Source organism: Mycteria americana, chromosome 1, assembly GCF_035582795.1.
Source record: "Mycteria americana isolate JAX WOST 10 ecotype Jacksonville Zoo and Gardens chromosome 1, USCA_MyAme_1.0, whole genome shotgun sequence".
NCBI lineage: Eukaryota > Metazoa > Chordata > Aves > Ciconiiformes > Ciconiidae > Mycteria > Mycteria americana.
In genome coordinates this window covers 77,091,193-77,104,197 of record NC_134365.1, presented here as the reverse complement: position 1 = coordinate 77,104,197, position 13,005 = coordinate 77,091,193, and the positions used below count along the sequence as shown (strand labels likewise).

At 44.3% G+C, this 13,005-nt stretch overlaps 1 protein-coding gene across 9 annotated transcripts in view; it reads right to left on the bottom strand.

The window, feature by feature from the left end:
• PPFIBP1 (PPFIB scaffold protein 1) overlaps nucleotides 1-13,005 on the bottom strand; it is a 120,439-nt gene that overhangs the window by 41,285 nt on the left and 66,149 nt on the right. For all 9 annotated transcript variants that reach the window (XM_075506891.1, XM_075506936.1, XM_075506903.1 and 6 more), the window contains exons 5-7: nucleotides 4,123-4,209; nucleotides 2,791-2,904; nucleotides 2,103-2,234 (exon numbers count right to left, since the gene is read on the bottom strand). In XM_075506891.1, the coding sequence (XP_075363006.1) occupies nucleotides 2,103-2,234; nucleotides 2,791-2,904; nucleotides 4,123-4,209 (333 nt within the window). The remainder of the gene's footprint in view (nucleotides 1-2,102; nucleotides 2,235-2,790; nucleotides 2,905-4,122; nucleotides 4,210-13,005) is intronic.

Below are 13,005 nucleotides of genomic sequence, written 5' to 3'. Positions count from 1 at the left end.
CATTAGTTCTAGCATAAATATCCAGCAAATAAATATATATAGCTCCTAATTATAGTAATTACCTTTTAAACATAATTTAGGTTACCTTATTTTTATCAAAGACATTAAGCGTATTTCAAGGTATTTCAAAGAGAAAAGATCTTCATAGCTGCCATGCAGGTAGGCCTCTTGCACTGAGCCTACAGAGTTGCAGTGCATGTTGTGGTCCTCACACTAATCACTTTTCTGGGAAAAGAGGTAGCTCCACATCCACCTTCTCAGTCTGCTGTCTGAATTGTGCTATTAAGTTATGGAGAGACTGCAGTTGAGGAGGGAAATGAAAGAAGGGGGAATACAGGAAAGCTCAGCAAAGAATCACATTCAATAAAAATAAGAATAGAAAGAGAGGAAGCAAATCACCCAAAGCCCAATCACTTTTGTTACCTGTTTTGGAAAGCACAAGAAACCACATGGTGTTTACAAATGGAGATGCAGTGGAATCCAGTTCTGAAAGCACCCGTTCACTGCAGTCATTTGGACCAAACCTTGCCTCCCCAAAGCCATTTACTGCTGATGTCAACTCATGTATCTATTGTTCAGGCTGCTTATGATAGGTGTCACTATACAGGTGAAGAGAGTTATATGTTGTATGCTGTAATTCGTGAAAGAGCCGAGCACTGTGTGGGCAGAGAGACCTCACTGGAGCTGAGAAAGCAGCCAGCTCTTAACACACCTCCTATGGATGCAGAAGACCTTCAATGATTCTCTCCACCTTTCCACCTGCCAATTTCTCCAGCATCGCCATGCACAGTACTTGCCTAGACTGCAAAATCAGCCACTTTTAAGGCAACACTGTGATCTTTCACATAACAGCGGGAATCAAACTAGAGGAAAAAGTAATGGGAGGCAACATGAATCCGATCCACAGCTTGGCAGCACTCAGGTGTGCTACACTGCAGGAATGGACACTGCCATCACTACATAAATGATCACCACCTTTCAAAGCTGAACATGATTTGAGTCACTAGTTTTCAACCTGTGGACTTCTTTGGGTCTGAGTATTACTTCAGGCAGGCCCAAAGAAAGTAATTCAAAAGCAAGCCTAACTTTTGCTCTTACACTTGCAATACAAGTGAGGAACAACACTTCACTGGAAAATATGTAGGAAACTGGAAGGGAGTTGATAAACCACTGATTGAAGTGGAAAGGGCAATGTGATGACATTATGGCTTCTTCCCTTCTAGAAATGAATGAACTGGAACACCCACAATACAAACATCCGACATTTCAGCTCACTGATGAACCCAGAATTGGAAGTTTTGTTCTGCTTCCTAGGCAGACTCCAAGGTATTTCTGATATGGGGTATGTCACCCTGGCAGCAAAGCTTGGCCTGATTCTTGGAGTTTCCTGGAAAAAATGGGTTTGCCCATCTGCTTTGAGGCTTTCTGGCTTCAAACACGAGCAAGGTTCAGCTACACAGATCTGCAGTGCACACAGGGCAAATGCCCCAGGAGAGCGCTGCCAGAGATGGCAGCTCTGGGCTGCAGCTCTGCCTGGCACTGTACACCGCTGGGCTGAAGCCAGGCTGAGATGAATAACTGCTGGCCTCTCGGTCCTGGGCTTCTGTGGGGCTTGGGTTTGAAGTGAGGCTTCAAAGTGCCCTCACACTGAGTCACCTCATTCTCTCTATTACTGAAACCAAAAGGTATGTGTTTTAGTATGCCATGTCTTTGCACATGCATGCTTTTTGTACTTGCAATGGGCTTAAGCATTTGCCTCAGACATGCCTTACTAAGACAATGACAGTTTAAAGTTGGGACAAGAGAGTGCAGTAAGTTCATGATTTTATTTAAATCCATCCTAAATGCCATCCCTCCTGAGATCTGATGGCAAGAATCAAAAACTGGTTTTGGAAATCTTTCTGTGTAAAACCAGAGTTTACCAAAGAGGACACTTCTTATTTTAAGAGATACATGTTTTAACCTTAAAGATGACTTCCCTTCTTGCCTGGCCAAAAAAAAATTCCCAGGATACAGGTGAATTTTTCCTGAATACAGGAAATTTTCAGGTAACGTGAAGCCACATACAGCTTTCACAATTTATTCAGTTGGCTTTTACTCACCTCTGTGTCTCTGAATCTGTCTTCATAGTCCAGTCTATCCTTCTCTACAGATGTAAGCTTTAACTTCAGAGTGGAAATCTCTGCCATAAGGTCCAGCTTCTGAGTTTCAAGGGATGTTCTGCTCAAAAGCTCCTGATTCAAGATAAAGAGGAAGAGAATGGAATTATTCATCCAAGAGGAAGAATTCAGTAATTTATTTCTACAGCTAAAGGCCTCTTTCATGGGGAAAAGCATCACACTCTTCCTTGCACTCTCTGAAGCCCTGGGACACAGCTATTACCCATCTGACAGACTCCAGGCACCAAGGATGCATCCAAGATCACGGGGGCACTATCGCGGGTTGGCTGCCAGGATGAGAAAAAAGCTTGTCTGTCATCACAGTTGCTCTGGGCAGCAAGGAGATTTGAGGGGAACCCACCCATCCTGCCAGAGGCTTTAATCCAAGTCTCTTTGAAGTTCAGTGGGGAAGGGCTCAAAGAAGAGCAGGACTGGATTCCTACAGTGTAAAGCAGCACTGACATCACCAAGTACAAAGACTTTAAAGCAAATATGGCAGAAAATTATCACTTAGTTAAGAGACATCAAGGGGTGCAACACCTTGAAGTGCACTGTTCTCACCGAAGCAAAATGCAGTTCATTAAGACAGAATGAAGACAGACAGCAAGACAGGCATGTGCCTGTGAAATACCTGCTGCAGCATCTCTTCCGTGGCATTCAGCTTCTCCCTGTGCTCCTCTAGACAGAACTCCAGATCCCGAATCTTTTCTCCTTGGGCTTCCACCTGGTCTGTAAGCACACTTACCTGCACAGCGGAGAAAAAGGGATGCATATTTAGTACCTTGCACCCATGCCATATCTGTCACCTGAAGAACAGTGAGTAACAGTGCTGGCTGGGCCACAGATGAAATGGGACCATGGGGGGAGGAGGAGCAGCAGCAGAGCTCTGTAGTGGACACAATGTGTGGCAAAGGCGACAAGAGAGGAGGGAAAGCTCTCCCCTCATGCTTACTGGAATTTCAGCGAAAGCTCCGGTGGACGCAATACAATCCTGCATCTTCCCTCCTGACTTGTCCTGGAAGTTTTTGCAAGGGGTGGCTGCTGCATTTTACAGCCAACAATTATGCTTTTGCTGTGACTATACATTAACTAAAACCCACTAGCTCCTACCTTAACAACCAAATAGCTAAACCTCACTGTATACCATTTATTCTGCTTTCCAAGTGATTGCACACAGTGTACCATAGCATACAGCTTCTTTTCAGAACAATAAAAGCAAAGGAGGTTAAAACACACGGACCGAGGCTAGCTGACACCAAGACAACACCTTTGAGACTGCAGACTGATTCTCATTTTGCCTTTTCTGAATTAAGCTTTTGTTTTAAACAGGCTCTTTTGAGGAAATCTGCAGTACCGCTGGGAACAAGGACAAGCTGCCTAGAGCAGAGCTCAGCATTGTCACAGCCCTTAGGCCAGGTCTGTGTCAGGGGACTGCAGGATGCCCACACAGACCAAGAGGTGCCAGGTAGTCCCAACTCTGATGGCAAGAGTAAGCCAGCTGACAAGAGCACTCGGGGCTGACCCAGTCCAGCCCAGCAGCAGGTGAGCAGGACCTCCGAGGAGCTGCTCGTCTCCTCCCACCTGTTGGCCAGTCCCGCAGCTTTTGTCACCTTTCACGAGGACAGGACATTTGTCACCTGATGCGGCCAGTATGTGAATGGTCATGGAAAATGGTGATCTTAAGGACAGACATGAATGTAAGAAAGTGGTCACTCTGCAGACCTGCTCACCTACCAAGATTCAAAAAGAGATCAGATACGCAGAAAGCAAGCCCTTTAGATTTTTCCTGCAATCTAAATTCACACCTATCCTTAATCTGTGTTAACTCTCAGGTATAAGCAAGCCTTCTGAACTCTGTCAAAGATGACACAACTGCAAATAAATCCTCAGAGTTTTTATCACATACTATCACAAATTCTTATGAATGCAAGAGCAGAAAAAAATAATTTAGATGACTACTCACTTGCAGAACAAGAGATTCCTTATCATTTTCCAGACGAGCCAGCCTTTCTTGATACACATCTCCATTCCCAGATATATGTCCATTAGTCTGAAAAAGACAGCAAATACTGTGTTGTCAGGTATCGTACCATAAATGTCATTCAATGTGACCAACACACTTAAGGAGTATTTTTAGTCTGCACAGTTCAAGAACAGATTTAAAGTATTCTTCATCCCCCAAAGGGTTACAAATCAACTAAACTGTCAAAGGATACACGACCACCATTCAGGACAAGAATTGTTCAGAGGCTTAAAGATGAGAAAGGGAGAACCTTTTGGTGACCCAATTCTGCAAAATTCACTTACTGTGCATTCAGCATTTTGTTAACAAAATTTGTGCTCAGTGACGTACTATGCTAAGCCATACTTGCAAAGAGACAAATACCCCAAAGACATTCAGCAAGTGGGGGGAAAAAAAAAAAAATCAATGTACAATCTACAAAATGTGCATTACGCTTCTTGCAAGTCAAACAAAACACACAGTAAGAGACATCCTTTTACATCAGGCACATTTTACTGGGTATGGGTGAACGTCTGCACTCTAAACGCATCTCTTTATAAAGCTGCCTGAGGCTAAAGAGAAACAAGAATACATGTTAATGCTATCAGAGAGTTCAGAGGAATCAGCAACTTACTTTCTTCATAATAACTTCAATGCTCTTGAGCAGTGAGAAGCATTTTACTCCATCCATATTCAAAGCTGTCTCAAAGCACTTTGTGACGAACAGCACAATCAGATCTCAGCTCAGAAAAGAAATTCTTGTTCACATCGTTGCATAAATCACTTAGAGGAGTCTGAGAAGCTGCTCTGAAATCCAGTGCGCTTCGTACAGAGGCTCCCACCAACTCTGAGGGGCCTTGATTTCTCTCTGAATATGTGATGAAAAGAAACTGGGTGACTGATCCTTGTGCCCCAGTGAGTCTGCAGCACAACCCTTCCATGAGAGGCCACCCCCACGTAGGAGCTGCAAGCCTCGGGCTCCTGCTTTGAATATCCCTTTCAAACAGCATGTCTCCCCCAATTGCAGAGGATGCCTCAGGAAACCTGCCAGCTAAAAATCCTTTTCTAAGTTACATGCCTGACTTTGGGTGATGGGAGAAACTGCCTGGTTTTAAATCAGAGGAATAAAATGCTCACCAGCACCACTTAAAGATTAGATGCAAAGCAAACAGGAGGGGGTACAAAGTACTTCAGCTCACCTTCACGTTATCCTCAAGAAATCAGGCTGTGACCTGGCAGCTTGTAAATCAGTGTGCAGTTGCAAATGTGTCTCCCAAGCATACGCGTGTAACCTTTACAAGGGGACCATAACATCTCCCTGACATCACTAGAGCTACAGCAGACTAAGAAAGGATGCTTCCTAGTAATTTGTACCATTACCTCACACCATAACGATACCCTGAATCTGAATTATTTAGCAGTAAATTACTAGGCCTTCTGACCATCAAGAAACTAAGTACCAAGGCAGAAGTACTCTAAACTTCTGAATTTGCTCCGTGTTCCCCCTGACCTCTACCAGAATTTAGCTCATGCCATAGGATCTCCATTCAAGATCAGCAAGATCTTCAGTTTTGTAACAGTTTTAATTTAGGTGAAAGAAGTCAAAGAGCTTCCAAAATAAACTTGTTAGCTGCTCAAATAGCAGATTATACTTTAAATTTCGTAACTTGACTTGTGTGTGAAACACACAAATGAAGTTTTTGCATACTTTTGCTATTCTGCAGCTCCCTTCTCATTTAAAGACCTCCAACACATCTCAGGCACTTACTCAGCCTCCATGAATACAGCATCTGTATTTTGTAATATACAACACATTTATCAATCCAGTTGTGTGTCTGATGTAGGAAAGTGATATTCATCCCCCATTACAAGCAGGCAGCCAAGGTGCAAAGACGCCCTTCCATCCTGCCGGGGCTCACGTGGAAGTTCTTGTCAAAGCACAGGCTCGACTCCCTGCCTCCCAACCACCACATCAGCGCCCTAACCACTGAACCTCCTGATGCCTTCAGTCAGCGTAACCAGACACAAATTAACTAAAACCAAACACTGTGCGAAGAAAATATGTCGAGGTAAGTATTGGTTTCACACTACGATGAAAATGTCTTTACAATGATGTGAAAACCAACGAGGTGTTAAAGCAGAATGTTAGTCACTGTGCAACAGCATCTTGCCAAGACACCTTTCTCGTTAAACTCCATTCCCATTCCTCAAAAAAATATCCTGTTTTGCTCAGCATGTCGTACTTGGTTTTACAATAGGAGCATTTAGAGAACGAGATTTCAGCCTGCAGCTGCACATTGCCATGAGAAAGAGGGAGGAGGTGATTGGAACCCCAGACAGGACTGGAGTAAAGGTTGTTCTCCCACAAAACCAAAGATGTCTTTGCTGGCAGTCACCAGAAATATTTTGTAAAATCTGCATAAAAACAGACCTCCTGTGGTACACTGAAAACAGAAAACTTTGTGTACAACCCAACAGCAGTTTGCTTTTTGCCTGAAGTGTTGTTAACTTCTGCATAATACCTGGGACTAACTCTTCATTTTAGATATGAAAAGGCAGGAAAGTCTCTGGCTTTGGTTAGCGTGGGGAAAAAGACGAGAGCTGGAGAAAGGACGACACAGAGAGGTCACAGCAACTATTTCACGGAGCAGCGGCCCCAGCACCTCCCACGGTGGTGCAGAGATCAGGGACCTGCAGGCAATGGCCACACAATGCCTTCCTGCATCTCTCCTCTGCGCTGTCTTCAAAGGTAAAAAGTTGATACCTGGCATGATTTTCTTCCCAGAGAGATGAGAAAAGAAGAGAGAAGATGAAACACATGAAAAGAAGAACAGGGTAATGATGGCAGTGGGCAGGACTGAAGAGAAATGGAGAGTGAAGATGCCCAAACACTGGATATGGGAAAGCAGTGCATCAGGAGATGGGGTGGAGGGAGCCCCAACGGGGATGAACGGGCTGTAGGAGGTCTGAAAGATGCCAGGAGACCTGGTGTGTGCAAAACCTGGGTGAGCAGTACTCGGTGTGGCCTTCAGGAGGAGTTTCTCTCCACCTGGGGACCCGCAGCCTCCCCTGGCAACTACTCACTCTGCAGAGCAATGGCTCTGCTTTAACAACAACAACGAGAGTAAATATTTGATTCAACAGCAACTGCAGGAGTATTTGGGGCACTTGATAGTTCTGTATCAAATTGGTATCATCGATGTCAATGTCAATACAGGATTAACATAGTTTACTAGCTGTGTAAGACAGGCTTTGCCATTTTCCAAAGAAGGCTCTTCTTCATTAGCAACTTAAAATCTATGTTCAATGAAGTGGTTAGACTTAGAATGTGTTTTCAATTTAGGGATTAATTGCAAAACACTGTATGGGAAGAGAATGCAGATTTACCAATACTGATCTTAATCCTAAAAACAAAAGAATAGTTGTCACAATGCCACTGAGACTTCGCAGAAGTTTGAGGTTAAACATTTACTTAACATGCCTTATAAGATCAGACCGAGTGCACTTAAAACTCTGCAAAATCAATCCATGGCTAATCTGTTAAACACGTGTGTAAGCTTTGTCTGCAACCCTGTAAGTGTAAAAATCCACACTGCTCTGGAGGGAATTATTCCTGTAATAAGCAGATGCATCACCAAACTTTCACAGTTTGTCTGCCCTCAGTCTTTAATCCATTTTCCCTGGAAGTGAGTTAGCATTCCAAACCACAGGAAAGTTTCTAATAGCTGCTGTTTTAAGCCTCCTAATTAAAAAAAAAAAAAAAATTCCATTTCTTCTCAATTGCTGAATTCTCCTTTCAAAAATAAAACTCATTTTTAGCCTACTGCAGCTGATACCCTCATTTTCTCATCTGCTTTTGAGACAAAATAAGCAGAACAAATCACACTGTTCTTGCTGAAGATGCAATTTGATTTGTATAGAAGGAGCTGCCACTCCACAGCATTATTTTCTTGTATAGCAGATTGCACTGACTGTTTTGACCACCACAGCCCAGTCAACAGTTGGGCAAGCGAGCTGTCCCTGACATCTCTTTCCTGACCATCTGGAGTTAAATTAGAGCTCATCAACATGCTTATGTTGTTCAGATCATTATCATACACATTACCTATGCTTAGCTAAGCACGGCTACCGTTGTTCTGCCTGTTCGCTCGCTTTTAGGGAGTCCCTTGCAGGGGGGGCTCCTACAGCCTCAGCTACCTCAACATTATTTGGTGTGCCACGGGCAGAGCCTCCAGGTCTTCCAAGCAAAGTATTTACCACCATTTCCTCTATCATACAGAGCCGTGACAGCTTTACCCTCCGTAAGTATCGATTCCATCCCAAATTCATGCTGGTCAAATCCGTCTGAACACAATCCGTACCCATGTTTAACCAGTTTGCATGGGAGCCCACCGCTGCCCTCCCAAACTGGCATCTTCTGCATTTCATGCCTCCCTACTCATTGCTCTGAATACCTGCAGCCTGCTCCACATGCTCCAGCAGCAGGCAGGCAGACCTGCCGCTAAGCTTTTCCTAAAGTTTACAGATCAGTTCCTCCCTACAGAAAGAGGAGGGAGGGGAAAGGGAAAAAAAAACCAAAACCCAACACTCAAAACCCCCGCATTATATTTTAAAGGCTTCACTACAATAAAAGTGAATTCTGAAAGAAAACCAGCTTAAGACAGACCTTCACTCTGAGGAATTTACCTGAAACATTTTCTAAATATAAATAACACAGCTGTTGAATAGGAAAGATGCAACTGTTTCAAAATATTCGGTTTCTTCAACAGCAGCTCAGCTGGTATCTGATAGAAGAGAAAGACTGAACGCTTATTCCCTACCAGCATTGCTCAGCCATGGCTTGTCACTCCGAGAAATGCAAGAGCCAGAACAAACACAGATAGCCTTACCTTATTTAGCCAGACACAGTGTCCGTGAATGTCCCAGCTATACTCCATGCTGGTCATGACTATCTTCATGCATTCAAGGACGCGAGTGACTGTGGCAGGCAGCCGAGGCCGAGAGCTGCAGCCCCAGCACCGCAGGCGCCTGCCGTACCGAGTGGCACTGTCAGGGCTCCTCTGAACCGAGACGGAGAGGTTAAGCGACGGCAGGTTTCCTCATCTAACCAAGGACGGAGGCAAATGCGACAGCAGAGTGGGAGATGTGGGAAGCGGAGCTGTGAAGCAGCAGCGCTCCTCAGGCGGAGCAAGCAGCTCCTCCGGGGAATTAACACATCAAAGCCCGGGAAAATCAACCCTTCCTTCTTCCAACTGGAGCCTGCCGCTGGGATCCCAAGGCACAAAGGCCAGGCAGCCAGGCAGAGGAGGATGCAGGCAGGGGGGTGCAGAGCTGTGTAAACCTGACCGGGAGTAAGGGCAGCCCCACGCAGGTGGCAGCTGGCCATCTCGACCCTCGCTCCTCGCTGAACAGCCCCTTGCGAGAGCAACCCCCTCCTCTGCACCCTGCCAGCACTGTGGAAATCATCCAACCCAAAAACACACAGGAAAAGAGCTATTCCAATCCCTTTACCTGCTACAACATAGACGGGAGAGAATTTTCTTTTCTTGATGGGCTATTAACTGCAAAAGCTGGAAGAACACATGTCATTCACTTGTAGGCACCAAGAGAAAGAGGAAGGAAAAAGTTGACTCAACTGCCCCAAGTCTCACGAGTGGCTTGTCTCAATTTACGTCATACTTAAGAACCACGTAAAATGTAACAGTAACAACCAACCTCTGTCCTCACGTTTAAGTTTCAATTTATCCAGTAACAGCAGCAGCATAAGAAATCCTTGGTATTTTTGACCACAAAGCCTAGCTCCAGGAGTCCTGTGATTATCTGAAAAGCCACAGCTTTTATTATTAAAAAGGAACGTTTACAACTACCATTGATAGATAAAAATCTCAAAAACATGAATACTGAATAACCCAGAACAAAAGAGCAGACCAGAAGAGGAGCAGAAGCCTTGTGTTTTAAGCCAGACTGATGTGTTTTGGATTGGGAATGGTGATTTTTGATGGCTCTGCCAACAGGGCTCTAGTGCAGGACTGCACGGGTTGTTCTTATGGCCAATGAACTCATATCCACGATGCATGAAGATGCCACGCCAAGACGTGCTATAAATGAGCCCGTATTATCTTCCAGTGTTAAAAACACACCAGTCTGGATGATCACCTTTAGCAAGAAGCAGGGTCCTGTGTTTCAAGAACTTTGAGAGGTAGATCTCTCACGGACAAAAAGTATTGCTGGGAGGCAGTTTATGATGACAGACTGAAATGGTATCACAAGGCTCCTTTCATATTGCAACTTGAGGAGGGATCTCAGACAGGTGTTTGGTGGTAAACGCCTATGTGCCACACATTACCATAGGACCTTTCGATAACTAAACTCAACGTAAGCACAAGCGGAGCCAAATGAATGCACTGTACGCCCACACTAAGACAATCAAACAACAAACTTTGGTTTGAAGACAAGATTTTTCCATGAATAAGAAATATGAGATGATTTCTGGCTAACCAAACTGCTTCCCTCACTTGGGAACCACCCTGTCATCCAAATAGGCCAATATATCTCTGTAAGATTACAAGCTATGTTTATCCAGCGAGGAAAACTTCTCTCTGAAATCTAATATCCCCTCATATCAACTCACATTACTCCCAGACACTCTCTGGAAGAACCAACTTGTTGAAGAAGAGTCAAAAATCTGAGGCTGGTCTGTGATATGACAGATCTTCTATTCACAGCAGCAACACTCTGGATTGCACAAGCCACTATGAGTACCACAGCTCAAATTAACTACCATCTTCAGATGAGCTGAAAATGTTCTTCAGGAAACCTTTGGAGGCCATAAAGTTTGTTTTGCTTTAGTGATCTTACAAGTCAACTTCAGAAATTCACTTCTGGAGTGGGAAAAAAAAAATTATTATTTTTATATATATATATATATATATTCACATTCAGAAAATCACTGCCAAAGCTAAAACCACAGTTGCACTTGCTGTGGATTTTAAAGAAAAAGTATTATCCTGGCTCTTTCATTCCAGGAGCACGTCCTTTAAAGAGGAGAAGGCACACAACAGGACCTACATACACAAGTTCGTATCAGGAGCCTGGGGAAGATGGCTCCGAGGTGTGGGAAGGGACTGTCCACCCACATCTACCCTTCACCCTCCTTTTTAACAAGACACAGTTGGTTTCTTCTTTCTGGGAAGGTTGTTGCATAAGATGTATTTTAAAAAAACACTGTCAAGAAAAATAATAACCAGAAAGAGAACTGTCTCTGGTTTGTTTCAGCTGAAGAAAAACTGGAGCAACATTTATGACTGAGAGCAAGGTTTCTGAGAATTGTTCTTCAAGAGATGGATCTATCAACTTCCAGCTGGACACAACGAGGCTGCCTTGGTCTTGCAAAAGGCAGTTTCATTTAAAATGGTCTTGTTACTGGTGATGCTACAGATTACTCACACACTGTCTATATTCAAGCCAGAAACTCCATTTTCACAGAGTACAGCACATGTTTTATTAAAGCACACATCAGAATACGTTAAACATTTCTGCTGATCAGGAGAAATCTGAAAAAACTCCAAAACTTTGGAATAGTTATGATGTGGCTATGGATTTCAGGTCTGGTCCCCAGTGAAAGCACGCAGTCCCAACACATCTGAGCTTTGAAAAGGCCTCAAGTCCCCGTCCAGACTTTGAACAAATGGCCTCGTTTGTAATTTTAACCATGACATTCACCTGCCCTCTATTTGCACATGGAGATGTGAGCAGGGTTTCAGCAACACAGAAGTCAGTTTTGAGCTGTAGACAGACAACTAGAAATGATGTGTTATAGTTAAAACTGGCTTATTTGTACAGCAGAAAGCTGTGTGTACAACTTCTCTGAACTCCCTGTGGGGACCATCCTATGGATTCTCTTTGAAGAGCTCTGCCAGATGTCCGGGCACTGTACGTGTGCTCTGGTGTCACGTGGCCATCTGGCATCCACCGGTTAAAAAAAAAAAAAAAAAATCAGCATGAAGCATTTTAACTCATTGGCCCTTTTTGAGTGCTTGCATAGACTTCTCTAACCCACTGAGAGGAGCAGAAAGGAAGCGGTCACTAAGAAGTGGTACAGGGACACGGGGCAGCCAATTCTGGCATGGCAAAACTGAATGCTCTGCCACATTTTACAGAAGTGAGCAACTTTGGGAGACTGTTGTCAGACCCTTTTCCCAACTAGGGCATCAGCAGTTTCCCTGCAGGGGCCAGGAGAGGATTTTTCTCTTGTGACACGCTGTTTGGCAGCAGCAAACACTATTTTTGTTTTCCTCTGAGACACGAGAGACTTGCTTACAGCTTCGGATGGGATGTCATGCACCAGTTCCAGCAGCTTGAAAGAGCCCAGTGGATGCAACTTCTTCATGCATGGAGGATTAAACCGATTTCAAACCAAGGAGGTGTCTCCTCTTCCTCGGTAAGGATGGGCATAGTTGCAGAAAGCCTTCCTGCAAATCATCCAGGCACTTCACGTTACACCTTCCTGCTCAGACAGGGACCAGCGACACTGGTGACACCTGCAAATCCCATGCTTGTAGCACAGTACAAAGCGTAACATTTAGTCTTTCCTACTAGGGGCTTTAAGGATGCCAGAAAGTACAGAGGAATAATTTGAGGCAGACTGAGGAGAAGCATAGATGGAATAGCTATTTTCTGCAATCTTTTGTACACACAACCCCTGCACATCTTTTCCAGTGCTCAGGAGGCACTAAGCTGAATGGCACAACAGAGCCCTTCCTCTCCCAGATTCAGCCCATGGCTGCAATGAAAATCATTACTGTCTCATTGCCACGCGGTGATCCCACATCACTTGGGTCTGAA